Source organism: Pituophis catenifer, unplaced genomic scaffold, assembly GCF_029215685.1.
Source record: "Pituophis catenifer annectens isolate HBS135680 unplaced genomic scaffold, rPitCat1.0.hap2 SCAF_4, whole genome shotgun sequence".
Lineage (NCBI taxonomy): Eukaryota > Metazoa > Chordata > Lepidosauria > Squamata > Colubridae > Pituophis > Pituophis catenifer.
Window position 1 is genome coordinate 91,844,437 of NW_027256884.1, and position 26,285 is coordinate 91,870,721.

Consider the following 26,285-nt stretch of genomic DNA (forward strand, 5'->3'; position numbering starts at 1 on the left):
CAACCATGGATTGGATGACCTCTATCGATCTGAAAGAAGCGTACCTCCACGTGCCCATACGACTGTCCCATCGTCGTTTCCTACGCTTTGCCTACAACGGCCGGCATTTCCAATACAGGGCAATGCCCTTCGGCCTCTCTTCCGCCCCCAGAACCTTTACGAAGCTCCTGGCAGCAGTGGCAGCCCATCTACGTCAACAGCCGGTTCGGCTCCACTGCTACTTGGACGATATCCTGGTGCTCTCCAACACTCCAGTCCGGGCCACTTGGGATCTCGGAATAGTGTGTCGCTGCCTTCATCAACATGGCTTCTCCTTCAACATTCCAAAGAGCCAATTGCAGCCCACCACGCGAATCCTTCACCTAGGGACAGTAATAGATTCGGTGAAGGGCCAAGTGTTCCTGTCAGCAGATCGGTGCTCCAGTCTCCAGGCCTTGACATCCCAGGTCCTCTCCTCTCGGAGGGTGGCATTGCTGATCCTTTCCCGTCTGCTCGGCAAAATGATCTCCTGCCTTTCAGTCATCCCTTGGGCGAGGTTTCACTCCCGCCGGCTGCAATGGTTCCTCCTTCCCTTTCAGAGAGCCAGACGAAGCAACTCTTCCACCCGTGTATTCCTCCCACCGGAGGTCTCAAGGTCCCTCCTCTGGTGGTCTTCCCTGAGCCTGCAGCAGGGCTGCTACTTTCAGAATCTGCAGCGCCTGGTAGTGATAACGGACGCCAGCCTGTCAGGATGGGGAGGTCATCTCTCTCATGTCGCCCAGGGTACATGGTCACCAGAGGATCGCCGCCAAGGGATCAACTGGCTGGAGCTCCGCGCGATACGCCTCTCTCTCCAACAGTTCCAACAGTTCGTGTCGGGGCGTCATGTACTGATATGCACGGACAATGTAACAGCAAAGGCACATGTAAACCGCCAAGGGGGGACCTGCTCGGGGCCACTTATGGAAGAAACGACACTGCTTTTGACCTGGGCGGAGGCACATGTCCTGTCCCTTGCAGCAGAGCACATTGCCGGGACCGCGAACATCAGAGCGGACTGGCTCAGCAGGCAACATCTGGACCACGCTGAGTGGCGCCTTCACCCAGACCTGTTCGCCAAAATCGTCCACAGATTCGGCATGCCTCTCGTCGACCTGTTCGCCAGCCGCAACAACACACACCTGCCCAGGTTCTTCGCTCGACACCCATGCCCTCAGACGGAAGGCGTCGACACGCTCTCCTCTCCCTGGCCCAGAGGCCTCCTCTATGCCTTTCCCCCTCTACCGCTCCTTCCTCGTCTGATTCGCAGGATAATAGCAGACAGGGCCGGTGTCATTCTGGTCGCACCCCACTGGCCTCGGAGGTTCTGGTTTGCAGATTTGATGACCTGTCGGTGGCACTGCCGTGGCGGATACCAGGGGACAGGGTCATTCTCAGCCAGGGGGTCATACTGCACCCAGACCCCCAATGGTTGCAGTTGACCGCCTGGCGTTTGAGAGGATCTTGCTAAGGAGAGTCAATGTGCCCAGCAGTGCGATCCCCACTATTCAGGCATCCAGGTGGCCGTCTACGTGCCGCATTTATGATGCAACTTGGACTTCCTTCTGCTCCTGGTGTGCCAAGTCTCACCTGGACCCGACGTCTGCCTCAGTCCCTGAAGCTCTGGGATTCCTCCAGGAGGGCCTCGACAGTCACCTCGCTCCTAACACCCTTCGTCGCCAGGTTGCAGCGTTAAGTACTGTTCTATCTAATTCAGCAAATCTTCCTCTCTCGCAGGACCCTACGATTTGCGCCTTTTTACGAGGTGCAGCCAACCTGCGCCCACCAGTTGTCCATCGCTACCCGTCCTGGAACCTGACCTTGGTCCTTCAGGCTCTCATGCATCATCCATTCGAGCCTCTCGCTTCCATCAGCCTCCGGTTCCTGACACTCAAGGTGGCGTTCCTGGTCGCAGTTACTTCGGCTCGCCAAATATCTGAACTTGCGGCTTTGTCAGTGAGAAGCGACCTCTGCGTTTTTCACACGAATCATGTCGTACTGAGACTAGATCCCTCATTTCTACCTAAAGTAAATTCCTCCTTCCATCAGGCCCAAGAATTGATTCTCCCGGACTTCTGCCCGGAGCCTCGACACCCTCGGGAAGCAAACTGGCACCTCTTAGATGTCCGCCGGGCTCTGCATAGATATATTAAACGAACGGAGCATTTCCGAAAATCTGAATCGCTCTTCATTTCCTTTCTTCCCGCCTCCATGGGCCGGAAGGTGTCTTCTACAACAATCGGAAGATGGATCAAGTCTTGCATCTCCCGGCCTTATTCAGCTCGGAACAGACCGCTTCCACAGAGAATCATTCCTCACTCCACCAGAAGCGCCGTCACCACGGCTGCCTGGGCCACCAATGCGCCCATCTCCGACATCTGCAGGGCGGCTACCTGGTCATCCTTAAATCCCTTTATCCGGCACTACAAAGTGGACGCCTTTGCCTCGGCGGAGGCGTCTTTTGGTCACCGTGTGCTCCAAGCTGTATGCAACTCTTCAGACGACGTGCAGCAGCCAGTCTTCCCCCGCGTCTGAACTTGCTTGGGTACATCCCGAAGCTTTGGATTCTCCAAGCTGCGCGTTGGAGAACGGACGTTGCTTACCTGAACGTCCCTTCTCGACGCGCAGCTGGAGAATCCAACCCACCCAGCTTGGCTGCTGAACATTCCTTCCTTACGCTCTACTGCTCCTTACTTCGTAAACAAAACTGGGACTCTGCTGAGCTAGTGGGCATGTCTGAAAAGAAAATATTTAAAGGAACACACTCAGTGTAGGCTACTCAACTACTGAATTACCCGAAGCTTTGGATTCTCCAGCTGCGCGTCAAGAAGGGACGTTCAGGTAAGCAACGTCCATTTTCCAAAGAGTTAAAATATTCAAGACCACAACATGCTTTGTGATAGAGTTTTAAGCAGGTCCCAGCTGCTATTGATATGCTAGATCCATGATGGCGAACCTATGGCACGCGTGCCAGAAATGGCACGCAGAGCCATTTTTCCAGGCATGTGAGCTGTTGCCCAACTTATCTGCAACTGCGCATGTGCGCACGTCCCAGCTGGTGTTTGGGCCTCCAGTGCGCATGCATGCAATTCAGGGGACCCAGCTGGTCTTCGGAGTTCTGTGCATGTGCACACATGTGCACGAGAGTACTAGTGCGCAGCGCAGGCATGCACAGATGGTGTTCATGCATGTGTATTGCACATGTGAAAACCACACGTATGCGCAGATGGTATAATTGTGTGCGCAGTGCACGGGAGAGCTGCATGAAACCTGCATGCATGTGCAGATGGTGCGATTGCGTGCACCGCACATGGTGAGGCATGTGCATGAAAACTGCGTATGTGCAGATGGTGTGGTTGTGTATGCAGCACACAGTGGCGCATGCAAAACCTGTGCACATGCACAGATGGTACAGGTGCACGCACACCACATGGGGAGGAGCTGCACGTTAGCGCAGATGGCACATGCTCACACAAAGCATGTACCTGTTCGGCGAGTAAAAGGTTCACCATCACTGTGCTAGATCATAAATATCTATAATTTGTCCTGTTTTGCACCCCATAAGATTCTGCTTTAAGTTGCTGACAAATAGTGGAACAGTGGAAAATATGGATAAAATTATTATTGTGCTATACAACTGGAATAGGAAAAGAAGGACCAAAACAAAAACATCTGAGGTAAATAAGGCTCTGTGACCCTTTCTTAAATGATTTGCTACTAAGTAATCCTTAGTAGCAAGTAAGCTTTTAGAATAAAAGGGAGTTGCTGAATATGTGAAGGAAAATAAGAAATAGAGCATAAAGTACCTTACATTCTTTTTAAGATGGTATCAGGTTTTAAAATTAACTGCTGCAACTAATCATTTAAATGGCATCAAGACTTTACAAACTTGCCCTTTACAATAATATAGTTAATTGCTTGAAGAGAATGGCCAAAAGATTGAGATATGTTGGCATAATTGAAGTTTCATCGTTCTTTTCTTTTCCCCAGCTTTTTATAAAGGATATTTCCATATGGAAATTAATTATAAATGCTTTAAATAGACATCAAATTACCCTTGTCCTGAATTAGTTTCAGAAATTATATCTTTTTGATATGTAACTTCGTTTGATAAGTCCTTAGATTGTGTCCCAAAGCAACAGCTTTGGCATTAAGAAGTTTTTGTGTTTAAGGAAAGGAATATAATTGTTGAAAATCAAAAGTGCTGTTAAAAGCATCTGGAAAATACATTTCTGTCAATATTGTATGGCAGAATTCTTGAAAAAATATGGGCGGGGAAAATGATTCTAGAGTTATGCTAAAATGTACTGTATGTGTGTTTATTTCCAATCCCTATTCAACATATATTTTAAAAAATTGTGTAAATGATTTGAATTGAAAGAAATTTATTGCTTATATTAATTATATTACTGTGTTTTCCCAAAAATCCCTTGGGAGAAGGGCGGTATAAAAATTTAAGTAATAAATAAATAAATAAAATAAAATAAAAGTAAGACCTATCATACAAATAAGATATAGCTTGATTTTTATGTGTGCATCTAATAAAGCCCTACCCCAAATATAAGCCCTAGTTAAGACCTCACCCAGTCAGTCCCACTATCTTGTTGCATGAGGTGAGGTGAGATGGATACATAAAAATCAAGCTAGGGTGGGAGTAGGGGGTGGAGCTGTCCCATGTTCCCTGCACCAGCTTACCTTAGACCTTATCAGCTAGACCTCCCACACCCTGACACCTGTTGCGCCATTGAGTGATTTCTGCAGCCACTTGTGGCCAGATGCCATGTGCATTGTGCTGGTGCTGCCGCTTGTGGCAGGATACCTTGTGTCGCGCCGGTGCCACCGCTCGTGCGCAGAATGGCACCATGTAGCCTCTCATGGCAGTATGCCGCATGACTCATCACGCCGGTGCCACTGCTTGTGGCAAGAGGCCACATGGCGCATCACACAGATGCCGCCACTCACAGCAGGAGGCCGTGTGGCACATCACGCCAGTGCTGCTGCTTGTGGCCAGATGTCACCTGTTGCGCTGGTGTCACTGCTTTTGTGCAGTACGGCGCAATGCGCAACACGGCCTCCTGCCATAAGCAGTGGCACTGAGCCATGCTACGTTTTGCCATGAGTGGTGGCAGTGGCATGAAAGTTAATGTTTTAGAATGGCCAAGTCCTGTCCTGTCCTGTAAAAATTTTGTGGAAGGATCTGAAGCAGGCAATTGATGAAAAGTAGTCCATTGGCATCCCTCAGTTGACGTCCCTTCTGTAAGAAGGAATGAGCAAAAATTATCTTCTGCCCACAAAGATAGAAAGAGCCTCAGAAATATTATAAGGAGTACCAGGTCTTTCTACCTTCGGAAACATTACTTCTCATTTCTCAGTAGCTGCACAGAAAGAAAAGGTGAGAGGACCTGCATGGTTGTGGAAGTAGGGAAGGCACTTCCAGGAGAGTGGTGGGCCCCGGTAAATGTCCAGGCATTCTAGAAGTGGTGGGGCATGGATAACTTGTGTGCTAGTGGGCCTATCTTGCTAATGCCCCCACCCATGGTAGGTTCCCACATGTTGATGGGCACTAGATCTCTCAGGGCCTCTCCACCCCCTGAAGCTCCCACATGGTAGTTTGTTAAGGCAAGTTGGGATTGTGGGGCTCATGTGAGTAACTCGCTTACCAACCAAAACAATTTATGACCTAAATTCTGGGCTCAATTGTAGTAGTAAGTCAAGAAGTATCTGTAGCAGAGGTGGGTTGCCCCCGGTTTAGACTGGTTCTCAAATAGTAGTAAAAGCGGTGGGAGGCTCCACCCACTGCCCTGGATGTCGTCATTGACAATCTGCACATGCGCAGAAGCAAGGCACGTAAGTGAAGCGAGTGCGATCCCATTGCGAACCAGTAGTAAAGGTAAGTAGAACCCACCCCTGATCTGTAGTAACTAGAAAGTAAAAATCTAATATAAGAGTGATAGTTACAGATGTTGATGAAAGGAAGGGTAATTCAGAACAACTCATAGCTCTATATAACATGTATTAATAATAGATACAAGTAAAAGTGAAACAAAGTAGACTTAAAAACAAGAAAGGGTCTAAGAAAAAATGGAATATGAAAAAAGTAGTACTGGATAAAAATCTCCTACATAGTGTTAACATCAAATATACGGCTTAGAAGATATTTCCTACTTTCAAGAGCTTCTTGTACTCGAGTCATTGCCAAATTGGAAATATACTATTCTGATGCAACAGAACTGATGAACCCACTGAAATATGCCAAGCAACAGAAAAAGAATCAGTAAAGACTCTAACCAAACTATGCCAGCAAATCTGGAGAACAGCACAGGCTGCCAAAATATTGGAAAAGAACATTCTACATTGTAATGCCAAAAAGGGATTTGTACATTATCCTTAATACCACATACTACCAAAATAATGCTTAGGGTTGAAACAGGCACAACTTTGGGTAATAAATTCCTGGTTTTATTTATTTTTATTTCTTTACAAAAATTAAAAGAGATAATGCTTTTCCTACAGTAGTATTTAAGTTGTTTTATTTTGATTGAAAAACATTTAATTGTTGAAAAAGATGGTCCCATTTAATTAAATAAAAACTATAGCTCCAGTATGCCTGACTTACCACTTACAGAGCAAAAGTATTTTATGTTTAGATTCTCATAAGAGGTGTGTCTTCTATGAGTTATAAGTTCCTGTGAGCTGTATTTTTTGTTGTTGTTGTTGTTGTTGTTACTTCATATAGCCATATGCAACCACAGGATACAAGTAATCTCTGAGTTATGACAGTTCATTTAGCGATGGTTCAAAGTTACGACATAACCCCCCCCCCAATACTTACGACACATGTTGCAGCACCACGGCAGTTGTTCACACTTAAGAACTGTTCTGACCCAGCTCCCCAAACATGACAAATACTCTGAAGTTAACTCAAAACTTCCTTTATTAGGTGTGCCGGCAGCCCCGGCAAAAAGTTTCTCTCTCAGGCTAACAAGTCCATCCAGCCAGAAGATGAATAGTTGTCTGCCACATCTATTCATCTCTGCCCCCCTGCTTTTTATCTCTGGAGCTGGGGTGAGGCTTCACTAGCAGCAGTGGCTCTTCCTTCCCAAGGATTGGCCCATGGATTTCCACTGCTCTCCTCTTCTGTGCATCCACGCATCAGGCTCTGGACCTAGCTGTTCCTCCTCTTCCTCATCAGCCACCTCCAGACCGCCATTTGAGGACTGATGGATGGCCCAGGCGCTCTCTCTCTCTCTCTCTCTCTCTCTCTCTCTCTCTCTCTCTCTCTCTCTCTCTCTCTCTCTCTCTCTCTCTCAGCTCCACACCTTCTTTCCCCTCAGAGCTCTCAGGTTGCCTTGATGCTGACCCTGACTCCCATACCTCCTCTACCTCTGATTCAGCTACTGGAAGGACTGGCGGCCGACAGACCACAACAAGAATGAGCACAGAGGCTCTGCAACATTCGCTCTGCCTATCCCCCCCTCCCCCGGGTCTCTACAGGCATTAAACCAGTGGATATTCATCTTGTGAAGATCTAGAGAGCCTTCGGTTTCCTGGCCTGTTCGGTGTGTCAGGCCTTCGATGCATTTGCAGAGAATGAAGGCCTAAGATCATAAGATCATGTGAGATCAGTAGCCTGTGCATTTTCATCGGCAAAGGTCTCAAGTCTTTTGCTGATGAGAACAGAGCCTGCGAGGGGTGCATGCATCCCTCCGGGCCTCATTCTCATTGGTAAAGGCCTTTCTTCAAGTCCTTTGCCGATGAGAATGAAGCCCGGGAGAGGCACACATGTCCCTCTGGGCCCCTGTTCTCATCGGCTGAGGCCTTTCCTTTCCTCAAGTCTTTTGCCTACAAGAACAGACACTCATATGGCTAAAGATACAATTAATGCCTGTGCAAATACACATTGAATTTTGGGTAGGTTTGAATTAATCAGCTAATTATTTATCTGCAGGTTTCTGATTGAAATGAATCAGTAAAAATACCATTACTTAATTTTTAGCTGAAAAGATTGCTCTTTATGTGGTTTGCATAAAACCCCTTGCTATTATGAATGTAAAACGACTTGTTTGAAAATTTTATTTTCCTTCACAATGAAACAAAACAAAACTATCCAGTAGTTAATAGCTCTCTTCATTATGAAAAGTTGACTAAATGGTGGATTATGGACAAATCCAATTAAGCTGCAGTAATAGGCTGTATCTAATGCTGATCAAAACAAGTGGTGGAATAGATCCCTTTCTCTTCTACAGATTCCTTATTTCCTTCAAATCTCATCTAGAGCACATTTTGCAGTCACATTTATGTGCTATAGTTCTTTTTTAAAACTTCAGTGTCGTTATGTAATTTTTTTCTTAAGCTAGTTTTTGAAAGTGTGGTTTTCATTGGATTTTAATAAAATTAGACCTCTTAGGAATATAAATATTTAGTTTTGCAGATGCAAATAAGAAGTACATTTAGGGAATGTACTTTAGACTTTTAAGGCATCTCGGGGAGGTAAAATATATTGCTTGTCTTATCTGACAGTGTTGGTTACCTTTATAAAGCAACTAACATGAGTATCTAGACTTGTGTTGCTTTTCTCTGCAGGATTTTGTTCTTTTGCAGGACTCATTTAGCAAATATCACATAAATGCACAGGTTGTAGTTAGGTAAATTGTGTTCACCTTCTAACTTGCTAATAGGGGTAGAAGGGGAGGGTTATTTAGATGGTGAAGAAAGCTTTTCCAAATCTCTTTTATTACAAAACTAATTGTTGCTAGGAGGAATAAGATTAAAGATGCTTAAGTCTGTGGGGTTGTTTTTAATTTGTATGTGTCATTTCAGTGGCATTTTAAGAGAATGTTCTTACCTCTTTCCCTTTCCTATTTCTCCATGGTACTGTGCTCAAGTTAGGTCTGAGAAGCAAAGCTATTGGAAGAAATTTCATTTTGTTCCCTAATTATTATGCTGGCACTTGGAAGATAATTTTTCCCTTCATGCACTGCCAATTAATATGTAAATGAGCTGATAAATATTTATATCATGATTTAAATTATGCAGGGAGTGCTTTCAGTGTACTCTGCAAATGAATTGTTCATGGACTTCAAAGTGCTGGCTGCTGTGCTAACGAGGGGAGATTTGCATAAGGCCCTAATCAGGCGCATACTGATTAAGCTTCATTATGGAAACTGCCAGCTGCAATCTTTGTTTCTATTTTATTAAAAAAAAGGGGAACTTTTCATGCTTCAGTCGCCTTGACAATGTCAGACACAGCTAGTAGAAGAGACTAAAAGTCCACAGAGCAACTGAAGTTTCTCTGTTCAGTTGAAGATTGCTATGGTGTAACTGAAGTTGTACTTTTTCCTAATCCTGACCCCCCCTTTCTTCTTTTAAGAGTAGTAGTATATACCTTTTATTTTAGAGAGTATTTTTTCTCTTTCCTTGGACTATCTAAATCTACAGAAGATTGCACAACAATGCTGGACTGCAGCGACTATGTTTTAGGTGGGTATCAGTTCCACTGACTTCTTGCAAGCATGTAATATGGAAATAACGCTTGTTAAAATTGACTAAACATACAGATCTAATTGCATATGTACAATTGGGGGATGCATTTGAAATGTTGAAATCTGTCAGTGATTCAGTAGCAAACGCCTTCCCCATTCTTCATTTTTCTTCCAGAGAATCTTACTCTTCAGCATTGGAGAAATGGAGTTGCTCATGACTGTCAAGAATGGAAGCTTACAGAATTTTAAATTTTAAAACATTTGCCTTTTGACAGAAATAAGAATTTGCTTACTTGTATATATTGCTGTATCTATTCTAGGGTGTTAGGAGAATACTGTCATCGTAGCTTCATCAATTCATCTTATATTTTATTTATGTGTGTATATTTCTGAACTGAAGTCATACTTCACTATTTAAAGCAAGCCAATGCTTTTGATACCAATGTTTAGCTACTAACAGTATCTCTTTCTATTAAATGAATGTTTTTAATTTTTTTAAAAAAAATATTTGTAAGGTTAATAGAATTTTTTATCTCCAGGACTTTTAATATTTAGCATTTTTAAACCTATGAAAAATAATTTAGTTACTTTTAAATAAAATAGCACAGATTGAACTGTTTTTAGAATGATTATTTCAAGCTCTTCATATAATTTTCCAGTGTGATTTTCACTTCAGTTGTATTCAAGGGATTTTCATCTGGCCTTTTGGAATTTTGGGAATCTGATGAATTAATTTTGATAACTATTTTTGATAACTGTAAGAATATTCAGGAACATTAGCTGTATACATAGACTTCAGTGTTAGCAGAACCTTTCCCTCCATACCCCTTCTTATTTGTTTTGAAATGGTAACAATTATGTGGTTGGCTAACTTTGGAGTATTAGAGATCTGTCAGAATAGTACTAAGAATGAATCTAGAAGTTAATTAGCATATGACTTCAGTACTGCACCTGTTATTTTCTGTCCTTGCTTCATTAGAATTCGTTTACTTTAGAATACAGAATTGTTTTAGTGCCATAATAAGACATTAGATTTGCTGCTTTGTATAAAAAGAGAAATACATAGTTAAAAATGTGAATATTCTACCATGTACTATCCAAATTATGGTGTCTTATAGCCACACCTTTCCATTAAAAATACATTTGTCTAGTACTTTTGTATTCACCTTTAAATTAGACTCGTCTTGTGGATTATAGCAGGATTCCAATTCTTTCTTAATTTTCTTCTTATATTGGTGAGCCAGATGTCTTTGGGAGTTCACAAGCAGTTCATGGAGGTTCTATTTGCTTTTGAAGTCCTCTTGAGCTACTTAGTGTCACTTTATCATATGGTTGTAAATTCATTATAGCAGTCTTGAAATAAAACATAAGGGATTATATGTCTTTCTTCAACTAAATTCTAGACAACGTGAGAGCAAGTGCATCCTCTTATTTTGAAGTACATTAATCATTTCTTGCTCTTCATGGTCATTTTTTTACTATTATGGTAATACATGTTTCCATTATATTGAAATCTTTTTGTGACAAAATATTGTATTTGTCTCAATTTATGTTTATGCCTAACATACACAATCTCTTTCTTTCTCTCTCTCTCTCCCTCTCTCTCTCTCTGTGTGTAGTGTGTATAGTATATGTGTATTTGATGCAGTCTAATAAATTCATTAAACTTTCAGAACGAGCATAGAATATTCTGTTGTACAAATGTGTTTATAATTGGTCGAGATAGAAAAAATATTTTTTGAAGATTGAGTCCTTGTAAATAAGACATACTACATATTTATATTGCAAATATTCAGTATTGGGGGCATTGTGTGTGTGTGTGTGTGTGTGTGTAATATATAAAACATTTTGATTTTTAGGTCAAGGTGTAATCATGAGGAAACGGGTTTTTTATATGAATGAATTGGTTTACAGTGGCAGTACTCTACCATCATTTTTGGCATGATTTTGCATACTGACTATTACTATATGATCGGGCTCTGTCTTGTATTATTCAGATAACTCCATGCATGATGCAAGAGTAAAGTTTGCATTATTGGTGAAGCAGTAGCTGCTGACATAATCACCTGTTCAAAGAAGAAAATGATAAAACTAGGTTGATAAAACTAGGCTGTAACATAATATACAGACACAGATCTAACACACATTCATATATATATGTACCCAATATGGCCTTTTCATACTAAGAGTGATAGCCCAAGCTTTGTGATTATTTATTTAAATTTATTATATCCATCCCATGTACTTTGAACCTTAATTGGAAAAAATATGCCTTTAATGTTCAACATGCATTTTTCCCATGCTATATTAAAAGAGATACAAAAGATTATGTTCAGAAATCTGCTAATGTGTATATAATATAGTAATTTAAATTTACATTGAAAATGAGCATATTTCTCCATGAGCAATAGAATTTCCTATTCTTGTGTTTCTCCACCACCATCTTGCATGCATAACCCAATTTTGCCCCCAAATTGCCTTCTAGTGGCAGAATGGAATATGCCAATGAAATATTACTGTTGGAACCAGACCAAAATTTTAGTTTAAAAATCTGTTTTTGAAAACCTGAAAGTACCCGTACAAGACGGTTTTGTTTAATACTGTATTGAAACAGACAACCTCATGGAATCTTCATTTTCAAGTTTGGAATTTGAAGTAATTTGTATAATGGCAAGAAAATACATTGACAATAGTGGTGGGTTCCTCCCGGTTCGGTTCGGTCCGGTTCGGCCGAGCCGGTAGTGGTGATGATATGACATCACCGAACTGGTTCTCCCCACCCCTGCCCTCCCCCCCCACCCCTCCCCACGTTATTCTTACCTTTTATTTGCCGCCTCCTGAATCCCAGGTGATGACTAGAGGGAAAAAAACTGTTTAAACTCTTGCCGCGGCGCTTCAAAGGGCCGTCCTACAGCTGATCAGTGTTAAAAGCAAACAAATGAGTTGGGTCGTAAGTGCGAGGACTGGTCGTAAGTGCAAGGACCTTCCAGAAATGACTCTAACCAGCTAGCCACGCCCACCTAGTCACATGACCTCCAAGCCACACCCACAAAATAAGCCACGCCCACAGAACAGGTAGTAAAAAAAATTTAGAACCCACCCCTGATTGAGGACCCAGTTGTGGGGGTAATAAGCTGACTTTGTATAAATATACAAAAGGATGAAGGCTATTGCTGAGCACATTGTAAGCCGCCCTGAGTCTTCGGAGAAGGGCGGCATATAAATCAAATTAAAAAAAAAAAAATCTGAAATATAATTTAGTCAGGTTTCTTAAAGCTTCATTTTTCAAGTTCACATGTGCATTTTTCTTCCATCTCATTTTTTATCTTATGAAAAATGACAGTCTTTGCCTAAAAGTTAATATTTATTTATCACTTATTATTTTCTCAAGATTTGTTTGTGCATCTGATAAAGTAAGTGAATTATTTTGTTTCACAGGTTTGTAGGATTTGATTTTGCCTTTGGCAATTTTCACTGCAATTTTAATGCAGTCTTTACTTATAAAGAAATACTATATGTTGTCCTAAAATGGCACTCTCTGTGCTCCCCTAGTGGCTAACTGTTTTTAGTTTTTGCCTGTAAAACATCTATGGAAATCTGAAAACATCCCCTGTTGTACAAGTTTTGTTGATTATTTGAACTTGACAGTATATGTTACTGACACAATTGGGCCTATCACTTTACTAAAACTTCATTTTAGGAGCATGTTATTCAAGCAGAGTAACAATTCAAGTAGGCATTCAAATCAGATATTACTTCTGTCTTCTGATTTATAATTCCCAGGTTGAGTGACAATTTACCCCATTGCTTTCAGAAATGGACAGCTGTTCTTTCTACCCAGGATAATGATGGCTATGAATAGATGCGAGGAAAAAATTACAACAGAAATAAACACAAGGCTTCTTGTACCAGGGATTTTCCCACACTATCAATTTTTACAGAAAAAAATTATGTTCATGAAGGTTTAATACATTAATAAAGGTACAAAAGACAAGTGGTTTATTGAGTGTTCTTGTTTACTTTGTTTTTCATAATGTTCTAGAAAAATTACCTGGATTGTAATTAAAACCCTAAATGTGCCATAACTGGAAAGATGAAGAATAGATGGTATTTTACAAAGACAACAAACTTATTGGCTACAATATCATTGTTTCATACAATTCCAACGAAAATCAGTTTGCTTGCAGAAAAGAGTCTGTCCATAACTGGAAAGTGATGGAACAAAGTTAAATAAAGATCTAGGGTATAATGAATGATAGTACTTGAAATGGGTTCAAAATTGTTTTTATGATTTAGATCTTTGTTGCATCATTTAAATGTCAGAACTATTCCATTTTATTTTCTTGAATCTTTTTTTTACTCCTAGAAATACACTGAACTCTCCTACTATCAGCACAACATGTAAATATTGTATTGTTGTTAAATGGTAATGTTTGTATACCATTGCACAGTGACAATATTGGGGAGATTTCAATGTTAGAAAAGGAGTTCTTTCTTAAAAATAAATGCTGGGATGTGTCATCACATTCAAGTTAGCATAGTAATACAATTGCACAATGATAGCTTACATACATCATGGGAACTTCTCAGAAGATGTATCTGCATCAGTACAAGAAATGTGATTGGCACTGAGATAGTTACAGTGGAAGGAAAGTTGTATAAAAATTTCAGTAAAACAAAGTTTAAATAAAACTCAGTAGAAAATGCCAGTGAAACAAAATATCAATGCAAGGCTACTTGTTTAGCCAATATGTTTTATTTGTTGCCAAAATAATTAATTACAGTAGTGAAACACATAATTCTTATTCCAGTAGTTCTTTTTAATAGTAAACAGTATTTAAAATTTTGTAGCTATATGGGGGGATTTTTATGCCCTGGTTTTCTTTTAATATACTCATGAATGCAAACTTAGCAATTAGGGTACAGTGTACTGTAGACTGATAAATAAAATGTCATGATTACTTCAGTCATAAAGATAGAGTCAGTAGGACATTTTTCTCCTAATCACTGTCTTTTTTGTTTGTTGTTTATTTCTGATGCAGACTCGAGAATGAATACTCCGTCAGAAACCAGTAAACCTGTAAAAATGGAAAGCGGGGATGGGGAAACAGGTACGGATTATATGCATTTGAATCAGATTTCTTAATAACACCACAGTAATTACATGAACAGATTTACTTCCTACTTTTCAGTGTTCAGTATGTCAATATGTTGAGCAAGGCATCTATGCACTAACCGTATGAAAATGTGTATTAATAATAGATATACATTTTGTCCTGAAGTATAAAGAGCTGTCCTAATTAATTCCGCTATTCAGATTTGTGTTTATCCAATATGTACCTTCTGTTTAACCCCTCCCCCACATAGTAGAGAACCTGTTACATATAAAATGTGAAGTTGGCAATCTGTTGCTTTGTGTGCTTGTTGGCATATTTGTGTTTGTTGTTATGAATGAAAGAATTGCCTATGCAGTAACAGAAAAGTGGGAAAAAAATATTGACAACCTAGATTTCAGTTCTGTAGTTATTTTTGAGTTTGGCCCATTACATCAGTATTTTACAGTGATAACAGGGCATTCCAAAAGTTCTGTTTTTGTAAGTTGTTCTTTAACATGTAAAACAACTATTTTAACTGACACTGTAAAGGTAGGTTATGATATTTGCACTGTGAGTTGCTAAAGAAACAGTCTCAATAACTTTTAAGAATTTGTTTTAAATTCAAAACTTTTACCTATATCTGTAATCTTCAGCTGTTTTGAGTTGCTGTCTGTTTTTCTTTACCTTTTCAATTTTTTTTACATTGTAATTGTACATAGTATTTTGCTTTTGTCAGAGTACAACCATTTTTATTCATCATTAATTCTACTACAAAGAGACGTTTTTCATTTGATTTAAAAAAATATTTTTAAACAATTTCCAGCCTTCATAATTATTGCTAAAAATAATCTTACAATGGTTTGGAGCAATATAAGTTAATAAAGAATAATATATGAATAGTGTAGTTTATTATGATACACTGGGAATTGATTGGTTATTCCCTGAAGAAATGCTTTCTTTTTATGCTCAGTAATTTTGCTCAGTAATTTTGTCTGCAGTTAACATTTCTGCTTCATCCAGTATCATAAACATTTTAATTAAATTGTGAATTAAATGAAAAAGAGGTCACTGAATTATATTCAGGAACAGCATGGTTGAGAACTAGAATGAGACTTCATAATATCCTAAAGCCATATTCTCTGATCTTAATTTTAGTCAAATTATATCCCATTCTGTAAATTTCTCAGAGGAAATGGACAGGAGAGCCCTTTCCCTTTTGGCCATTTCCACTGGCTTAGCTTCAAGTATGCAAGTTTTGATATATACAGTACCTTTCTCCAGTGGTGTGCTGATAAATACACAGTAAGCGCAAGCCACCAAACAACTGATGAGTGCTCTGGTCTGAACTGACTTACAACATTTGCAAAATGTAACAATTGGCTCTAGTGAGTTGGCTCCAGCACATCTCTGCCTTGCACACACTAATCGTTCAGGGTGGGAATATGTGCAAACAGCAGTTGCTGAAGAGCTGACTGTTTTTCCCCCAGATAACTGAAACAAGCAGATAGTTAATTCCAAATCATTTCCTGATTTTTTTAAATACTCTGAACAAACTATTATAGTATCAGAAGCATAATTATAAATTAGAGAATTAAAACCAATCATTTAATATTTCACTGATTCAGAAAATAAAATACATTACTTGCTTTTTTATTTATCTGTGAATTTATATATTGTTACTTCAAAAATTGTAGGCAATTTATACTTCAGAACAGCAACAAGAACAAATGAATACAAGACTCCACATAGCCAGACTAAATATTCCCCTTGAGCAGTTGCCTTAACTGTTATTTCCTCCACACCAAACACTGAAAAAGCAGAAAAAGTGTTCACAGTTTTTGAGAATGCTAGCAAGTTAAGGGCAATCCTAACTTCAGGAGGCAAGTTGTTGCAGAAGGGACTTTTACCACAAAGGCATGCTTTTTTAATATCCCATCTTATTTTGATGGAGAGAATCCTTAGCCTGCTGAATTGGCTATATGGAGTGGACAAAATCTATGTGGATCAGTAATTTTTACTGACAATAAAGAGTATTAATAGAGAATCACTAGGATCTTCAATTGGACCTGGAAACCCAACACGTAATCAATATCATTCCTGCAAATACTGGTTATTCTAATGCTTGCAACTGTATTTTGTATCAACCATAACTTCTGACTTGTCTTTAATGGCTGTCTCTTGAAGAGCAGGCTGTACTAATCTAACCAGGAGCACATAGGTAGTTGTTGCTAGAGCCTCGGGTCCAGAAAAGGCTATAACTGGGACACCAGCTGCAGCTGTCCTGATTATGGCCTCCACTTGCTATTCCAATTGGAGCTTAAAGTCCAGGGGGACCCCTTCAATTGTAAACCTGTTCTTTCAAGGGAAGTGCATCCTGACCAGAGTTAGTAATGGAGCAATTCTGGAATTAGAGAGCTTCTGAACAAACAAAACTTCCATCTTGCTGGGATTAATGCTAAACCTATCGTCCAGTCCCTCACAGCCTACAAGGACAAGGACAAGACTTCCATAGCATCTCCTGCTTGTCCTGGGGTAGAAATGTACATACTGATGGTATGTCTCCCTGAGCCAACAGATAACCTCTTCCAGTGGTTTCATGTAGATATTAAAAAGCAGGAGATGTTGAGGAGCCACTCCTCACCATCAATTTATTGAGACTATCTTCTCGGGAAGGTATAGAACCACTGATTGATAGGATTATTTGCCACTGAGAGATAAAGCAGGACAAACAGCAGCACCCTGTCCCCATCTAAATGGATAATTTCTGATGATTGAAGAGCCGCCCCAGGTTTTGTGTGACATGTTGAAGCTATACTGTAAAAGTAGGCAGGATTATGTCTTGGTCATCTTTAACAGGAACCAGTGAGAATTACATTCTGTCTTCATGCCTAAACCCTGACTGATAAAATGTTTCATCTAGCATCTTCTCAACATTTGTTAAAAGAAAAGATTGGCGATGGGTAATACTTGTCTATAATGTCTGGGTTAGAGCATGGTCTCTTGAGAAATCTTCCCCATCTCTTCTAAGTCTGGCAGTACCATTCCTTCCCTCAAAGAAGCATTCATTAGCATCTAATGTAGTTCCTGTCTACTATCTAGTTTCACTAAAAGTTGCTAAATCATATATTTGAAAATTTATATATTTTGTTGAAGCTATAGGTTAGAATAATCATTCTTAATCTGTCCAGAGCTCATATTATGTATTCAAATAGAGAAAGTAGTACTTTTCCATTTCTTTCCAAGAACAGAAATTCTGGTTAAGTTATTGTTCAACCTTGAGGAACTTTTTAGTAAGTTGTTTACTCCTGCCAGCAAACCCAGTTATTGCATCCTTGGAAGAATCAATTTGATGAATAGTGTTCAAGCATCATAATACATTTTAAATGAAACAAATATTAGAGCCTTTTTTATTTTTCACCTTTTGCTGTATTAGTATTTCATATTTCCATGCTCACTTCCATGTTGTATTTCTTCTGTATCGGTTGTCCCAAAGATGCTTTTTTAAAGGCAACTGGACTTTCTTTGTTTTTCTTTGAAAAAGCACCTTTGGGATGAACTGGATGACTGAGAATGTCCATAGACATTCTGTATCAGTTGCATGACTTCTAGTGGCTGAAAGGATTTTGAGATTTTGAAATTTTTTGTGACATGTTGATGGCTGTACTGTATAAGTAGTCAGGCTATTGACCAGTTCTATCAAACAAAATGAGTACAAAGTATCTGCAAGACTTAAGCAATCAATTGTTCCTCTTAAATTGCCTCAAAAATGCAAAAATGAGTCTAGATGTTTAGCTTCTAGACCCTTGGAGGAATCTAGGGAATCACACACACACACACACAAAAATATGGTGGGCTGCATGTAGCCCCTAATTTGGTCCTACGTAATTTAGGATATAAATAAAGATGTTATATTGCTATCATATTTTGAAGAAACAGCACTACTTCAATTTAATTTCAGCAGTAGTAGATTTTAGCTTTTCCCTTTCGTCTTGTCCTCTTTTTGTTCTCTCCTCATTCCTCTTATTTTCATGGATTATTTTATTCAGGCAGCTCTTTTTTAATTCATAATTTAAATGGCAATGTTAGATCTTGTTTTATGCTTACAATATTTACTCTTGTTTTAACTATTGTAATGTTTTTGTCTTAAATATTTTAAGTGCTTTTTAATTTTCCTAACATTTATGACTGTTGCAGCATTTCCATGGTCATGTGATCAAAATTAATATGCTTGGCAACTGACTTCTATTTATGACGGTTGTAATGTCCTGATGTCATGTGATCTTCTGACAAACAAAGTCAATGGGGAAGCCAGATTCAGCTAACAACCATGTTACTAACTTAATAAATGCAGTGATTCATTTAACAAATGTGGCAAGAAAAAGATTGTAAAATGGGGCAAAACTCACTTAACAAATGTCTCACTTAGCAGCAGAAAGTTTTGGTCAATTGTGGTCGTAAGTTGAGGATCATCTGTATTACATTGTCATTTTGTCATTCCTTTCGTATTTTCCCAAACTCTTATGAATTCATTGTGTTTTATTTCATTTATGAAGTGCTACATAACACTTGAAACCCCCATAATGGATAAAATTCTTCTGCAATACAGTATGTATATCCATCATGTACTGGAGGAGAACTTCCTCCAATTGCCTGTCATTCTGAGGATGAAGAATAAATCATTTTAATAGTGATTGCTGATTTAATGGATGATCTGAGAAGTTGAATAGCACTTATTTTATTTTTTGTTTGGTTTCAGATTTCTTTGTTTCTCTCAATTTTTAAGGTGATGTCATAGTTCCTTCAGCAGTTTAGCTTCTATATCTACTAATTGTCTTAGATCCTGTTTTGTATTTTATTATGTTGATCTTTATATATTTGTATTCCTATCTAATTGGATTTTTTACTTTTATGATGGAAATTTTAGTAGCATTATTCTATTGTAGGTTATTAATAAGTGGCTTTAAAACAAAACAGTAAATGTGTAATATTAAACATTTGCTAAATACTGAGACTTAAAATACAGCCATTTTAAGCTCTTTGTCTTTGATTGCTACTTGGATTTTAAAGAACCAGCAATTTTTTCAGAATTGTCTTTTAAGAAGAATTTTAATTGGTTATACCTTTGCTTTTCTAGGCACACAAACAAATGGCCTAGACTTTCAGAAACAGACGGTGCCTGTTCCAGGGGCAATCTCCACAGCCCAGGCATTCCTTGGACATCTTCATCAGGTAAACATGTTTTTTTTTTCCTTTTATACAGACCTCTTGAAAAAAGTCACATAGATAATTTTTATGTTCAGGATTAGTACAGTAAACAGCTGATATTTTAATAACTTCTATAAAATTTGCCAGATTCTGGAAATATTTAGCAGCCAATGTATGGAAGAAAATTGCAAATTGCAATGGAAACAGCAAAAAAATGCTCAATTGTTGAGTACATCATGACCATGTGATATGTCTTTTGTTACAGTGTCTCATATTGCCCTTGGAAATAATGCATGCATATCCACAAAATTATACAATGTTCTTAGCACATGATACAATTGCATATATTAAATAATTGCATAAATTATGAACATTCATAGGTTTTTGGAATATAGGTGTTGTCAAAAAGACAACAATTAACAGTGGTATGAGATAATTTCAAACTATCTTTATAATTTACTGATTTTAAAGATACCGAAATTCAGCCAAAAGTTGTTACATAAAATTTGATTCTCCAAGAGTGAACTAGAGGCTGCAAATCATGATAATTGTTACCACTGCTTGGACTATTGCTTATTTTCAGTTTCTATGTAAAAGCTACCATTGATAACTGTTGATGGCCTTGGAATCCATTTGATTAATTTGTCTAGAATGATGCAAATTTTGTAGTGGGATCACTTTAAAGGAGAATCAGTTTGATGCAGTAGTTAAGACATCAGGCCAGAAACTGAGAGACCATTAGTTTGAGTACCGAGATCAAGTTTTAAGTACAAAGCCAGCTGGGTGACCTTGGGTCAGTCACACGCTCCCAGCTATAGGAAGGAGGCACTGGCAAACCACTTCCAAAAATCTTGTCAGGAAAACTACAGGGACTAGTCCAGGCAGTTGCCAGGAAGTCAACACTGACTCAAAGGTACATATGTGCACGTACACACAAACACACACCACTTGATCATAAGCAATAAGTTTGAAGAGTTTTATGCCTTACTGAATTTGATTTAATTTGACTGGATTTATGTACTTGGATGGAAACATGACTAATTCAGGCATTTGATTTCAAAACCTCTTGTTCTTAGACACTAGAAGCCTAAGTGCTAAACAGATAATTAGAGGGTAGTTAAAGGAATGCTAGCAGAAGAATTTCCAGTAGTCATCATGAATGAGATGAAGGATTTTGACAATTAATTTTTATTGTTTTGTTTTGTTTTACAAATCAAGTGGTGTTTGGCAAACATGGAGATAAATATGTAGAAATAGAGGAAGAGTTAGCACAGTGATTGTATATACTGTACATAAAAACATTTCAGTAAAACGCTATTTTTAAAAAGTGGCAGTTGATAGTAAAAATAATTTTCCATTACAGTTTCTTACTATCGAAAAGGGGGAAAAATTGAATTGGGAGTCTGCCACATAAAGAGTAGTTGAACAAAAATAGTTTCTTGACTGTTTCTATTGTCATATTCAAAGTAGGATGACATATTTTTAAAACCCATGTTTAAATGAGATGATTATTCATTCTAGAAGTCAGGAAGTTAGTATAGTGCAGCTAAGAAAAGAAATAAGAGTTTCAGATTCTAATGTATCACACATTTAAAGCTGTAACTTAAAACAATTTTACAATGCGCTGGCGTTTCCTAGTCTTGTAAATTGTTTGATTATATGGAATCTTTTGGCTACCTTAGAACATCTAATAAATCAAAATTATCTTATAATGTTTTAGCTTTGGTGAGATAAAAAAACATAGATTCTTGCTTGCCTATCCCTTTTCTATGTAGCATGTATTCTTTATGTGATAAGTGCATGGAGGTTCTTGCTCAAAAGAATCCACTTTTTTATATACTATTTATATACTATTTAAAATTGTGTATTCCTTCTTGGTCATTTTGGGTACTGCCAAAATTGGACTTGTATGTTGGAGCAGGAAAAAGGGAATGGGTTAAGAATTCCAATTGTTTCTCCAATACCTGATCTTATATGTCAAAGCGGCTTTTAGTGTTGGCATGGTGGGAGGTTAATTTGTCAGACCCATCACTTCTCAATTCCAAAAGCAAACCCTACCACCAAATTCTGAGGAGCACATAATGAATAGAAAGTGAATTTCAATTTGGAAAGGACAGCAAATGTTTGCTTTCTGAATTTGTTTAACATATTTTATTTATTTGTTTGGGAAATATTGGAAATTTGGGAAATGTTACTACAGCCTAGTATAGATTGCTTCTTCTCACATTTACTTATTTAAGTGGAGAACAGTTGTTTTTTTAAAAAGGGGATTTTTTCACTGTTATTTGTAAAAAATAAATGGCTGTCAGGTACTTTTCTCCCATAAAAGTAAAGAAAGGCATGATCTTTAACACCATCCCCCTGGAGTAAGGTCTGCCCCCACCTTCCTATCCTTCTGTAAGAGTTTAAAGACCTGGCTCTTCCAGTTGGTCTGGGATCCAATGAGGGAGTACCACACTGGAGGTGACCGTTGGACTAACTAGATGACCCTACCTCTCCCCTGTGTATCCTATTCTTCCCTTGTCCATCTTTTAATTCATATTGCGGTACTTTATTTTTATTGTTTAATTGTTTTACTATTGTTATATTTACATTTTTTATAATTTTTCAATCTACTGTTGTAAACCAGCCAGAGTAGCCCCACGGCGAGATGGGTGACAAATAAATTTTATCTATCTATCTATCTATCTATCTTACCCCCTACCTAACAGCTGCCAGTAGGCTTCAATATATTTCTACACCTGGTAAAACTTGTTTCAGAAGATCAATTTGTCTCATACTTCTATTTGTTTGTCTGACAGATGTTAGAATTTTCTGACAATTTAGGTGGTAATTCTGGTTTTATGGAATATATATATTTCTCTTTTCCCAACTGTATTAATTACAATATATTCTACATGAAAGGGCTTAAGAAATCAGTTACCTGTAGTAGAAAATACAACAACAGACCTAGATTGTGTCACAGTAAAATATTTTTTTTTTAAAAAGAGAGAATTCACAAAATTCACAGTTTGAGTTAAAATAAATTGTCCTATTTAAGTAATACCTGTTTCAGTAACAGCGTGTTTGTTCTTCAATGGCAGAACACGGAAACATTCCCGTACTTCCATGAACCTTCTCAGATATAGAGAAGAAAACAAACGTTTAAAAAATGTAATTTCAGGTGTTGATTATATTGCGGTAATTATGTGTACAAAACTTTGTATGTTTGTCACAAACATCCTGATATTTCCTAGAGTGCTCCATGTTGCCCAAGAATGAGCTCATCCAATCACTGGGATGGTTGGAGGCCAATATACTTAAAACACTGTCTCTACTGTTCTTTACTGTGCTTCTTAATAGAGTTTCCTTCAGACTGAACTTCAGTCCTGGTGATTTTGTGTACATAGCCGTACTATTTCCTGTGCAAAATATAGAAATTATTTCCCTCAACTTCCTAGCCCAGTTCAGGTATTGCAATCTATGTAGCATAAGCTAACTATGAAAATCTGTTAGCTTAATCAAATTTGGTTATGCTTCTTGATGAGATGTGCAGGAAAAAATATCTTAGTAAACAAAATCAATGTGATTTGTTCACTAAAACTGAAATGTGATAGAATATTGGGTGTTTGAGGCTAATGCAACAAGGCAGTAATACACAAAATGATTAGTGATGATGCTAGGGTATATGCATGTGATCAAGGAACATGCATGAGAATATACATAATGCTATACATGCATCAGTTTTAACCAATACACGTATTCTTAACAATTCAATCATTTTGTCTGTACTACCTCTAGTCACCTTCCATTCATCCATTGTCCACTATTCCTAAGCTTTATGTGCTGCTGCTGTTGTTTTTTAAATACATTTTAAGATCATTTAGAATGTATATAAATTTGTCACTGGGCAGTAGGTATAAAAGGCTAAATTCAAACATGTATTTTGCCATCTATATACTACTAAATTCTTGCGTTCGTTTGTTTGTTTGTTTGTTTGTTTGTTTGTTTGTTTGTTTGTTTGTAACCTTCAGTTGGTGAAATGGTGCATCATAGGACCACCATTTTGGAATTTGCATACTTCAGAAGGATTAATTTACAGAATGCATATAAAATCTGTGGGAATAAAATGTAGAAAAGTTGTGGCAGCTTTAGTGGCTGCACTGCCACAGTCACATGATAGTGATTTCCAAACATTCAAGGAAACTCCATGGGAAAGCCAGCAAGAAGTCAGAAGTTGCTCCCGCTCCTTCTGCTTTTTTGCTCATCCATAGTTATTCTGCCTTTTTGTTTAGGTAATGAAATATTTCTGAAATGATGACCCAATGGGTCACAATTGTCTGGTTAACTATAAAATGTTCAATGAACTATAAAATGTTCAATACAGCTTGTGTATTGTTTTTAAGTTTACGTGGTTTGCAAGATTAGTTGGCAAAACTTCTTAGCATTCTTGCAAATTTGTGTGCTCTGGTTCAAGTTGATATCCAGTTCATACTTTTATAATAAAAATATATATGCTGCAAAAAATTATTCAGAGCTGCCTTGGAGTTTACCTTTAGAGAAGGAGGAAAACTGAGTATCTGTGACAATTAGCTCCTTTATAATATAGGATGAATTTATTTAAAAATAAAATTTAGTCTATACAGATATGTTTACTGCAGAACATAGCATCACTCACAATTATCTAATGAGATTTTTTTTAAAAAAAAATGCAGCATGTTGAACTTAGTTTTCATTAAAACAGTCTTAAGTATTTTTGCCAATTATGTGTAAGAGAAACATATTCATAATTTGATACTACAAAAAGAATTAAAACAGCAAAAATTGCAAGTTTTTATCTTCGCCATATCTCTACAACAGCTATGTTGCAATGCTGGTTTGCAAATCTCTCTAATGAATACTGTTCTATCTCGTAATACTACCAAACAGAGAAATTAAACTGGATGTTGGCACTGCTGAATGAAGCGTTTTTACAGGATAATTACTTGCTTGGTGACAGATGGCATGCTTATACATTTGTAAAATCCAACCCAAAAATTTGGGAAAAGTTGGAAAAGAGTATTTGCTTATATACTAACTACCTTGTTTATGTCTCCTATTTACATGTATGCTACCTGAATAATATATTTGAGTTCCCAGAGCTATGCTGTAGTTCAACAGAGTGTATAGGAAAATTCATATCCTTTCTAATTTGGAAGTTTGTGTTCTTATGAAAATGATACACAACATGGTGGAAATCCCTACTTTAAAAAATAGTTAAACTTCTATACAAGAATGCCCTTGTCTCTTTGATAAGAACATTTTAAAAAATTTTAATTGGAGTGATTTTTAACCAATAAAGAATGCATTACCATCCACAAATCTAGGTTCACACAACATACTAAAATCTGAAGAAATTTAACATTTAGTGAATGCATAGTATCTATGATACTGTGCTCCACAAATTTCTAATGAATTTTTAATAAGATTCTAATTTTTGACTGCTTCATAAAAAATGCTGTTTTGATTTAGTCAGCTCCTGAATCTTTCCCAATCAGTTCAGTTCTGCAATGGGATTCAGCCTCCTAGCAAATTTCACTCATTATGATTTCATATCAATGTAGTTTTCTTGGCAATAATGCCATTGCATTCTGCTAATTAGAATATTTTTATTAGCCTGTCTAACCTTCAGGGTTTAAATAGTATTTAAGACATAATACTTATTATGTGTTTTTCAAGCTGGAAACTTTGCAACCATTTTACTGATTCTATTCATAAAAACAAATTGTTTTTATAGGTTCAGCTTCCTGGATCAAGTTTACAAGCTGCTGCCCAATCCTTAAATGTACAGGTAAGAATTACTATAAATTTCTCATCTGTCTCAGTCCATTTAGTTGAAATATGAATAGTATGACACAATAATCATTAGGTGTTCAACAGCAATTAATGCTGTTAAAACTGTTAAAAACAGCTCCTTTTATATTATGGAAGCGGATAACATCATCAACATTTAATCCTATCTTTTAAATATATCATTTTGGAAAGTTATACAATGTTGGAGAAAATGCATTTATTTTCAATAGCTGAATCTAAAACTTGTTCATTTCTTTTAAAGATATATAGCTGACTGAATAAGCTTTGTGTATTGTATGATGCTACACCAAATTGTGATCCTCTGATTCTTACTATTAAGACATTCAAGCAATATATTAAAAAAGAAAAGAAAAGGAATGCAACAAATAGTATTTGGAAGTGGCTTCATTATAAGAATGCTAAAGACCGAAGACTATTCTTGAAGCCCTCTAGAACACACATCTAGTTACAAATGATGCTTCTGAAAAGAGCAGGAAAAGTGACCTTCTTCTGTAAAAAAGAGGCTGAACATTGACTTGGTTGCCATGGTAATTTTTCAATCCCAGAGAGAGATGTTGGCAAACAGGCTATATCTCCAGTGCAGAATGTTTACAGTCCTGTGCTGTAATTATCTCTCAATGACTGGCAGAATTAATCAGAGCCTCTATGTTAA

General features: G+C 37.9%; 1 protein-coding gene across 3 annotated transcripts in view; it reads left to right on the forward strand.

Moving 5' to 3' along the window:
* Positions 1-26,285, forward strand: part of POU2F1 (POU class 2 homeobox 1) — a 129,122-nt gene that overhangs the window by 79,077 nt on the left and 23,760 nt on the right. The window contains exons 1-4 of one of the 3 annotated variants that reach the window (XM_070943723.1): positions 7,204-7,220; positions 14,538-14,611; positions 19,731-19,825; positions 25,557-25,610. In XM_070943723.1, coding sequence (XP_070799824.1) covers positions 14,551-14,611; positions 19,731-19,825; positions 25,557-25,610 — 210 coding nt within the window. In that variant the 5' untranslated portion in view covers positions 7,204-7,220; positions 14,538-14,550. Of the gene's footprint in view, positions 1-7,203; positions 7,221-9,470; positions 9,499-14,537; positions 14,612-19,730; positions 19,826-25,556; positions 25,611-26,285 lie in introns of those variants that run through there. The other 2 variants (XM_070943721.1, XM_070943722.1) reach the window with 2 other exon arrangements.